The sequence below is a fragment of the Lepidochelys kempii genome, chromosome 1 (assembly GCF_965140265.1).
Source record: "Lepidochelys kempii isolate rLepKem1 chromosome 1, rLepKem1.hap2, whole genome shotgun sequence".
NCBI classification, from domain to species: domain Eukaryota; kingdom Metazoa; phylum Chordata; order Testudines; family Cheloniidae; genus Lepidochelys; species Lepidochelys kempii.
This window is the reverse complement of record NC_133256.1, coordinates 13,395,903-13,406,819: the sequence shown is the minus strand read 5'-3', so window position 1 is coordinate 13,406,819 and position 10,917 is coordinate 13,395,903. Positions and strand designations below refer to the sequence as shown.

The window sequence follows — 10,917 nt, the reverse complement described above, 5'->3', positions numbered from 1 at the left end:
CTAGGAGGAGCCTGACTTGATAACAAGGGAGATGTGAGTAAGACAAAATGAAGGTATCTGCCATTGATGTAAAGGTTTGGGTCCCCCCTGGTGTTTGGGGGGTTCATAGAAGGGTATCGGTGGATCCAACTCACCCAAAGGCTAGTGTTCAGGGGATGCCACACGTAGAATGTTGAAGCCATCAGATGGGATCCCAGCACTGAACTCCAAGATGGAACTACTGGGTACCACTCCTTAGGTTTGAAGGGCAGAGCCAGAGCCAGTACCACTGTATCCTTCTTTTGTGCCTTTCCTTCTTGGACAGGTTTATGCTGGCTTACTTTTTTAGGACCCACACAAGAGAGCCCAACTGACTTTGACTCAGCTAGGGAGGGATCCTTTCCCTTAGGGGCAGATCTGGACAGAGATCTGTCCTTATGACTATGTTCACGTCTCCTACTCTCATAAGAGAGTTTCTTAGGCTTGAGAGTTTTTTTTCCTTGACTGAAGATCTCGTGTTTGGAGGGGGCACTGCTCACAGTCTGAGGATGATGTACGGGGGCAGGGGGCCTCCCCATCCTGAATCTGAAAGGGGTCTCATAGTCTGCTCCGTCTGGTGCTTCTGCAAATAGAACTCTTGTTTCTCACAAGCTCAGGGAGGGAAGGAGTGGCAGATACGAGCTTCCACAAGGAAACAGAGGCAGCACTGGTGGCTGCCACTAACAGAAAAGGAACTGGAGCAGGGGAGAGAGTACTTGAACCCCAGAACCCTTGGCATAGCCCCTCTTTGGAGGCCAGGGAGTAACTAAACTAATATGCTGACCATAAAACAATACAAACACTAAAATACTAAGCTATTAAGTTATTTACAAATTGCATTCACAGGTTTAAAGAAGAGGAAGATCAAATGGACACAAGATTCTGACTCTACCATGTGGTGGTAAGAAGGAACTGGAGAGGCATTGGTCCACACTTCCCTTTATGCCCTAGGTTCAGAGCATGAGGAGTTCCTCTGTGTATGTGCGGATCAATGGACACTGCTTACTAAAAATTTCGGAACTCAGATGCATGGTGCACATGCGTACCCTCATGTGGAATATACACAGGGACCATCACTCGAAGAACATTTGCTTCCTATGAAATTGGAAATCAGGTGCAGAGTTTTGTGGACAATGTTTATGTTTTGAAAGACCTCACACTCCATTTTACCTCAGGCTCTATTCCCACATGCAGGTCAACATGTTCTCCATGCTGATGACAGGATTACTTATTGCCCGCCATCCCTATTGACTGCACATTCAAAATACACTGCTCCTCTCCAACATGTGATCCAATTAGCTGGATTACTTTAGAACCTGAATTGGTTTGTTATTAGATATAGTATTTTCAGATAGAAGTTCTCTCTTGGCCTTGAAGTCCACATTTGTAGAGGTCTGTTCATCCCAGCATCAAGTGCCATGATAGTTGAGAATGAGCCTAGAAAAATGAGTTATAATAATTCATGGTTTACACATAATTTCACTTTGACATTCAGATTTGAGCAGGTAATTTGATCTGTAGTCGCTTTTAATGGACACATGAAATAAAACACCATGCAAGACAACTGAAAACATTGACTTAAACAGTTATGGATTTTGCTTTCCTTTCTGGTGACATCATGGAAAGATATTACCGCCTTCAGTGACATTTATTGATGGGTATTACTGCTCTCCCTGAGCTCCGGGAAAGGGTATTATTGGCACAATCAACACCATACTTAACAGCAAAAAAACACCCCTTCTGACAGGTATGTTATGGGACTATAATGGCTAGCTACTCTAATTGCACAATCCTTTTGGTGCCCAGAGCGAGCACATGTCCCATTGCTGGCAGGTGGCTGTATGATGAAAATCCTGAATGCTGTTGCCAAGAGTCTAAAATCCAAAGTTAGAGCAAGTGTTACATTTACTCCCAATCCACCCCAGCCAAGGAAATTAAAGCAATAGCCTGAAATTGTTTCAATTACAGTCGGCAATCAATACAGTTGTTCAGTGTCAGCTCAAAACCCGCCGCTACAGCCATCAGCTCCTCACAAAATACCTTCCCCTGCTAGGAGTCTAGCTGCTCAGCGTCCAAGGCTAATGAGAACATGGAGATGGCTATGTTAAATATTCCCCTTCACTAAGATGCTAGATTAAATCTTGTGAGAACATTTCATAGAATCATAGAATCATAGAATATCAGGGTTGGAAGGGACCTCAGGAGGTCATCTAGTCCAACCCCCTGCTCAAAGCAGGACCAATCCCCAACTAAATCATCGCAGCCAGGGCTTTGTCAAGCCTGACCTTAAAAACTTCTAAGGAAGGAGATTCCACCACCTCCCTAGGTAACACATTCCAGTGTTTCACCACCCTCCTAGTGAAAAAGTTTTTCCTAATATCCAACCTAAATCTCCCACACTGCAACTTGAGACCATTACTCCTTGTTCTGTCATCTGCTACCACTGAGAACAGTCTAGAGCCATCCTCTTTGGAACCCCCTTTCAGGTAGTTGAAAGCAGCTATCAAATCCCACCTCATTCTTCTCTTCTGTAGACTAAACATCCCCAGTTCCCTCAGCCTCTCCTCATAACTCGTGTGTTCCAGTTCCTAATCATTTTTGTTGCCCTCTGCTGGACTCTTTCCAATTTTTCCACATCCTTCTTGTAGTGTGGGGCCCAAAACTGGACTCAGTACTCCAGATGAGGCCTCACCAGTGTCGAATAGAGGGGAACGATCACATCCCTCCATCTGCTGGCAATGCCCCTACTTATACATCCCAAAATGCCATTGGCCTTCTTGGCAACAAGGGCACACTGCTGATTCATATCCAGCTTCTCGTCCACTGTAATCCCTAGGTCTTGTTCTGCAGAACTGCTGCCAAGCCATTCAGTCCCTAGTCTGTAGCGGTGCATTGGATTCTTCCGTCCTTAGTGCAGGACTTTGCACTTGCCCTTGTTGAACCTCATCAGATTTCTTTTGGCCCAATCCTCCAATTTGTCTAGGTCCCTCTGTATCCTATCCCTACCCTCCAGCATATCTACCTCTCCTCCCAGTTTAGTGTCATCTGCAAACTTGCTGAGGGTGCAATCCACACCATTCTCCAGATCATTTATGAAGATATTGAACAAAATCGGCCCCAGGACCGACCCTTGGGGCACTCCGCTTGATACCGGCTGCCAACTAGACATGGAGCCATTGATCACTACCCGTTGAGCCTGACAATCTAGCCAGCTTTCTATCCACCTTATAGTCCATTCATCCAGCCCATACTTCTTTAACTTGCTGGCAAGAATACTGTGGGAGACACTGTCAAAAACTTTGCTAAAGTCAAGGAACAACCCGTCCACTGCTTTCCCTTCATCCACAGAACCATTTCTGCCTTGGAAGAATGGAAAACCTCTGTGTTGTGCACTTAGGGAAACCTGTGCCAGTTCAAAGAAAAGGAGGACTTGAGGCACCTTAGAGACTAACAAATTTATTAGAGCATAAGCATTCGTGAGCTACAGCTCACTTCATCGGACACATACATTGGAAAATATAGTGGGGAGATTTTATATAAACAGAGAACATGAAACAATGGTGTTACCATACAGACGGTAACAAGAGTGATCAGGAACGGTGAGCTATTACTAGCAGGAGGGCGGGGGGACCTTTTGTAGTGATAATCAAGGTGGGCCATTTCCAGCAGTTGACAAGAACAGTAGGAGGGGAAATAAACAAGGGGAAATAGTTTTACTTTGTGTATCAACTCATCCACTCCCAGTCTCTATTCAAGACTAAGTTAATTGTATCCAGTTTGCAAATTAATTCCAATTCAGCAGTCTCTCCTTGGAGTCTGTTTTTGAAGTGTTTTTTATTGAAGAATTGCCACTTTTAGGTCTGTAATCGAGTGACCAGAGAGATTGAAGTGTTCTCCGACTGGTTTTTCAATGTTATAATTCTTGACGTCTGATTTGTGTCTATTTATTCTTTTATGTAGAGACTGTCCAGTTTGGCCAATGTACATGGCAGAGGGGCATTGCTGGCACATGATGGCATATATCACACTGGTAGATGTGCAGGTGAACGAGCCTCTGATAGTGTGGCTGATGTGATTAGGCCCTATGATGGTGTCTCCTGAATAGATATGTGCCAGTTCAGGAGGGTTATAGATCCTTGCTCCCCTTCATTATGAACTGACTTAAGACTGACTGAATTTATTTCTGATGCCCCTTTGCAAGTCAGACTACTAGAAATTAGTTTCATTTGCTCTAGATTTTATTTTATTTTTTTAAAGCAAAGGAAGGCTGTGTAAGGGGAAGGAAATGTTTACCTGTTAAGTTATCTGAGACTTAATTCAGACTGGATAGGTATTCTTATTCAATACCTGTCAATCAAGCAAAAAGAAGCCAATGAAAGTGACTTTGAATAGAATATTACTAGAAATGGTCAGTCGAATATCTAAAACACACACCTGGAATCAAGACAAGAAGAAAACTGGACTGAAAATTAACAGGCAAATTCATCCCTAATACTACTGTTTTAGTCAATGGAGTACACAGAGGATGAGTTTCACCCACAATATGTAGGTTGACATATTGCATCTAAAGACCAGTTATTTACAAGTGGAGGGAATTGTCTTTACTTAAAAAGTCTCTGTTTTATCAAACAAGATTGGTCACTTTTTACTATATGCATAGTCCTCTAGGTACCAAGAGAATCAGAAATCTTCTCCCAATCACACGCAGTGGTTTCCAATCTTATTTCACCAGAACCAAATTAGCAATATGAAAGTGCCTCTTTTATCCATTTTAGCAGTTTTAAACAGGAAGCCATCACCATTCTATCTAAGGAGTAAAACAGATCAAGTTTCAAGAGTTCATGGAGTCTTTGGATTTTTCTTTTTTCTTTGGCAAAAGCTGTTTGGAGTATTTGTTGTTGTTTGGTTGATTTGCTTATTTCAGGTGTTTAACATGGGGGGGGGTGAGGGGACAAGGTAGAGTTTAGGTAGATGTTGTCAGTGTTGAGTGTCATTCTTTCTATGGTGGAAAAGCTTTTTCAAATAGGAATGTTGTGCAGTTTCCTACAGATAGTTGGCCCCTGGATTTGCCTAGTCTCCTTGGAAAACTATTCCATACCCTTAACCGAGAATGTTTTGTTCCCAGTTCCCATGTGCTTTGTGATCTACCTTGTCTCAGAGGAGCACAACTGCTGACGCAGTTCATAGATCAAAATTCAGTGTAATGCAGATGGGACTTGATCCATTAAATGTATTGAACATTAGGACCTAGAATTTAAATTGCCATGTGAAGTCAGCTGGGAGCCAGTAGAGTATGGGTTTGATGTCCTCATAGTGGCCTAGAGGGCCCTGCTAAGATCTGTTCTTCGTTGTGCTAGCTTACTATATGCATGTAGTGCCTATGAGTAGCTGCCCAAGAAAGTTTATAATTTACATGGACAAAGGAAGTTATTTTACATATTTTACAGATTAGGAACTGTGATAATCCCAGATCTGCCATTGGCCTGATCTGTGACCACAAGTGAGTCACTTGACCTCATAGGGACCTCTACCGACTATAAAACAATACAAACTATATTTGTCATTGTGGCAGGGTGGTCACCCCCTCATGCCTCGAAGGGCTTAAAACAGCCCTAAGAGAGGGCTGTAGCCAGAGGAAAACTAGACTGATTGGGGGAAATAGCCTCAGTGGGCCCTATAAGAGCGCTGTTAGCCAGGAGCTGAGAGACTCAGACATGGAGAGAGGAGGACCTGGCTGTCTGGGAAGCTAAGGAGGGTACCTAGGGAAGAGTAGTGCTGGGGAAGGGCAGAGGGAGCTGGGGAGCTCCAGCCTAGCAGAGCCCCAGGCTGCAGGCCGAGGTAAAGGCCCACGAAAGGGTACTAAAGCTGCAGAGGAGCAGCCCAGACCGAGACAGAGGCAGCTGGTCTGACCCCTCTTGCCGATGTGTGGTACAGACTGCAGTCTGCCCCAGGGAGCGGGGGCTAGACTATGACTGACAGTAGCCACTGAGGTTAAGGGGATGGGGGTTCCACCTGGGAGGGGGGACCCAGACTGAGGGGGCACTGCCAGGGGACAGAACCCTAATCTAGAAGAGCACCAGCATCCAGGAGGGGCACGGGGCCAGTGGCAGGCAAGATACCAACCAGCAGAGGGTGCTCCTGGCTGAAAAGAGCTAATTCCCTGGACAACCAGCAGGAGGCGCCGCAGTGGTGAGTCACTGCCACGCAACAGTCATATGGTATATACCTATCACTTCTTTACCAAAGTGCGGGAGCTGTTTAACTGGGCACAGCAATGTTACACAACACTTTAAGACAGTTAGTGAAGAATACTATTGAGTTGTAACCCTCTGGAATCTCCCTATCCCAGCTCTGCTTGTGGTTTAGGGCTGTATATTACTGGGTTTCCGATTCAGAAGCCATTTTTCCCCTCACACTCCAGATTCCCTCAAGCCCACCCTTGCCTGGGGTCTTGGCGTTTTACCTTCTGCTTGGACAAGGGAGGAAATGTCTTTTGCATCACTGTTGAAGCATAGAGGGTCCCTTTGGTTATTCATATTACACTGCCTCCCACCCAGTGTCCCCTGTCACAGTCACTCCCTTTTAGGGGTTGCAGTGGTGGTGTCTTGTTTGACTGGAAGATAAACTCCTTCAACAGACATATGTTGCTTATTAGCTTGGATCACAGAAGGCGCCAGAAGACTAGTAACACCTCCCTTATGAATGAACATGACATTTCCACAATCCATGAAGCTCTGCGTGTCCAGCTGCCCGAGAGCAGCACAATGGGATGTGGCTCTGTTATTCCAGCTGCGTACCATCTCTTTGCGAGGAGTGTGAAAAAGTGATGCAGTGCCATCTCATGTGAAATAAAATTCAGATCAAATTAGACAAGGTGATGTTTTCTTAAACTAAACCTGCTTTCATATTATTCATATTCAATATGAATATTATTCATATGTGGGGCTGAGGAATTGAAAGCCAAGAAACTTTATTGAGCAAGAACATTGGACTCAAAGGTCACCACGACATGCAATTTGAAGCAATGTACAGATTAAAATAGTCCTCTAGTAAAGAAACCACACACTTAACTCTTCAGATAAATACTAACCAATTTTATTTTATAAATACAGATGCCGAGATTTCTTGCAATTACCAATGGAACTTTAACATGCCATTTATTATGGGATATTTAATTTTGTTTTAGTTATTTAGAATACCTGGCTAGGCAAGGATAAGCCAACACACTCATGCTTGCTATAAAAATATAGCTAGATGCAACCTTCCAAAACTAATATTCTGAGAATCTTAGGAATTTCTAGCGGGGGAAGAAAATGCAATGGAACATTTTCACTCGAAAACGCTTGCAGACTTCTACAGTGTGTCAGCTGTGCAGAAACTAAAAGGCTCTTGGCAACTAAAATGCAGTGATCTATCATCCCACTTTACAGCTTGCCTCCATTCTCCCTCACCAAGATTTTTTTTAAATTCAGTAATTTACAAGGCAAACTGTAAAAAGGCCCCAAGGTGGTAGTTTGTGCAATATTTTTGCCTTATAATGGCAAAAATTTGTCAATGCTTTGATTAGCCCCAAGACACTGTTTTAGGTAGAACATTATAAAAACGCTGCCAAGAAACTTGGTGGCAATTTAAGGTGTGGGTGCGCTGAAAGGATTCATTATTGAAGAAAGTAGGTAAAGCAAACTTGTGCAACAAACATGCAGACTCAAGAATTGCTGTACTGTGATATAAGCATAATAATTACAGGGGGTCACTAGTGGTTCATTAGAAGAGTTTTTATAAACTCTAGAAACACTGGGTTAAAGAGCAACACAACATATGGGAAGACAACTATTGGGCTTTGTTTGGTTGTGTGGAACCTGAGAATCAATTTGAAACTAATGCAAAAGATATTTAACGTCACACTTTTGTTCTCTGAACCCTGTTTCATACATTGTTCAATTGCTTTGAGTCAACTGTGTAAGGGACATAATTTTACAACTCTTCTTTGGGTAGATTTAGAGACACCACAGCACAGGCTACATTACACTCCCAAATAGAATGACTTGCCTCATGCATGTATGTATCAGTAGAAGTGCTCCGCTTTATAAAAGAAAAAATCAAATTCCACCCTCCCATGTGCATGAGTGACCCCTATTGCCACCGGTGCTCAGACTGGAGGTTGTAGGAGGTTCTGCTACATTTCTCGGCTAGCAAAGAGGAGGAAGAATGTAAGATGAAGTCATTAGCATGGAGCATCCCACCACTTTGTTCTCATCTGAAGCAGAGAGACTTCAATGGGAATTCTGTGCATTCATATTTGGCTCTCATTCTGCTGTCCATAGGGTTTAATAAAAAATATTTTCTAAGTTTTCCCCACGCATAGTAATAGTGCTTTAAAACAGCTGTTACCTATGGAAATACAGACAATTTATTTAGAATGCAAAGGAATTTTTCATGAGATTAGAACTGAAGCCCCATCTTCTAGGGCAGATGGGGCCCAATTCCACAAGGTACTTAAGCATGTGCCCAACTTTAGGCATTTGAGCAGTCCCACTGAGTTAAATGGAATATGTTTGTGCTTGACATTAGACACGTGCTTAATACCTTGGCCTTAATTTCTGAATGCCTGTCTTTAAATGTTTCTTGCAATATCCTAAAAGTAGGTGAAATGCTGTAGAAAGGCTAGGTTGACTAATGCAGTTAGAAACAAACTTTTGAAACTTTTAATGAAAATATAAATAGGGTTTCAATATACCTCATTAAGGGGTTACACAGAAAATGCAGCTTCTAGACTGCAACTGTGTCTACTGTATCTCGCACTCAATGTGTTGCTTTGTCAACCTACACATATCCACAGTTTAAATTAATGTGGGTTAACCTTATGGTGAAGTTAGAAAGTAACAGACTAGCTTATCGGTCCAAGAGAAAGGTTAAAGTGGGAAAGAAAAATCAGGCATGAGGAAGTAAATTAAACTTTTATTCTGCTATACAGATTTATATTTGAGAGCTCACAACTGAGCCCAAATTCTTGGGTATACAATATAGAAAGCAAGAGCAATGAAATCGAACTCAGACAAATACCAGGAAATCACGAACAGGCTGCAAAATCTGTTTTTCCATTAGTGAAGTTGTAAACACGTGTGCCAGTGGTAAACTACCTATCTACAATCAAATGGCATAACAGTTCCCATGTACTGACTGCACATAGTCTGGATTACTTGAGAGTGTCCATGAAATCCATCACAGCACCTTGATGTCTGAAAGCCAGACATCTCATACTACAGATGACAGGTGGAACCTGCTCATATAATGCATCTTTTAGGCTTTTGCCTCTGGTGAAGTAGCTCTATTTTAATCCTAAACCAGGAGTGGGGCAATTTCCATTGGTTAAATTAACAGATGACTGTTGAATAGTTAAGTTATCAATGTCTCCACCCAGAAATTTTGCCTGCTGGTAGTAGCAGTGAGTGTAGGAGGGGAGGGAATTGGTGTGAGTATCATTTACGTGGGGAGAGAAACTGTGTGAATCTTGTTTAGATGCTTATAAAAGATGCATGTTTCCACCAGGCTTTAAAGAACAGAAAACCCATCAGTGCAATCTTAAAATTTTAAGGATTGCAAAACTCAATAAGACGTTCAAAAGTAGCAAATTCATGGTATTTCTGTAATACTGACTACATTGCTCAAGAGAAACTGTATATTGGAGAAGGTAAAAATATAATGACTGCTGGTCTTACCATAGATATATTTTTAAATTAACTTTTTTCCCCTCAAAAGATGAAAATAAAATATAACTAAATAACGTAAGCAGACAGATTCATACAAGGGCCTGATTGGCACTAAAATCTCTTTCAAAGAAAGTATTTAGAATGGACTCTGGTACCTGAAAAACAGCTTATAAATACCAGACAAAGAAAGGACTGGAAACAGAGTCAAAGTTTACCTGGACTGTGAATATACCATGATCCTGTGTTATCACTCTCAGTTACAAAGTTAATTTTCCAACACCAAAGGAACAGCTTTAATCATTTTTCCATAATTAAAACAAAGGATTATAAGTGCAACTTCATCTTCATTTCAGATCGCGGAGATCACCGTGGTACCGTCCACTACAGAATTCCTGTTGAAGCTTACTTGTCCGAACTTTTGCGCGGCCTGCGAAAGCTGGACATGTTTTCATTCAGTGCATAGATCCTTCGGGAGAACTCCTCAAACTCCCCTAGAACTTGATCATCACATTCCACTGCCACAGCATGGTCCACCGGGATGCAGTTAAAGGCTTCTAACTGATCGCCAGTGCTGAATCCTGTTGCTTCCATCCCAATTATTTCCTCTGCCTGCTCGACAGTGCAACAAAGATCAGTGCTGAGGGGCGGATGGAACTCGCATGGCTGCTCACTGCTTGCGCTGCCAGTGCATTCACTAGGCAGAAATGTTCCATTTATTGCACTAATACGTCCCAGGAAAGACTCCTGCTGGTCTTGGACATTATTCAGACTCCCATTTTCTGCATTTAAACTGTCACACAAATCCTCTCTTTTTTTGTTGGTTTCTTTTGAGAAGTCCAAGGAGGTATCTAAGGATGAGGCTGGAGATCCAGATTTTTTATCTGACTCTTCTACAGGGGCTGCAATGGCAACAGGCTGTGCTAATGCAGAGTTATAACTAGGAGGGGGGGTTTTGTACTGTAGTCTTTCATTTTCCGAGCTGGCTCGTTTCCGGTGTCCCTTATCTGGAGAAGGGGGCCCAGTAGATAAACTAACATCCAAGCCCCCGAAGGTAGAACTTTGTCTCTTTGGAACTGGAATTGCACTAGAAATATGATGCCGATCGCTATAAGATAAAAAATGACAAAATCATAGTCAGTGTGTGATCACAGCACAAGAGGTTATAACCAGAAGAGCATCATTTCAGGGC

General features: G+C 42.6%; 1 protein-coding gene across 5 annotated transcripts in view; it reads right to left on the bottom strand.

Annotated features, from left to right (window-relative positions):
* Positions 1 to 8,956: 8,956 nt before the first annotated feature.
* Positions 8,957 to 10,917, bottom strand: part of UVRAG (UV radiation resistance associated) — a 163,412-nt gene continuing 161,451 nt past the window's right edge. For all 5 annotated transcript variants that reach the window (XM_073335056.1, XM_073335055.1, XM_073335049.1 and 2 more), the window contains one exon: positions 8,957 to 10,833. In XM_073335056.1, the coding sequence (XP_073191157.1) occupies positions 10,131 to 10,833 (703 nt within the window). In that variant the 3' untranslated portion in view covers positions 8,957 to 10,130. The remainder of the gene's footprint in view (positions 10,834 to 10,917) is intronic.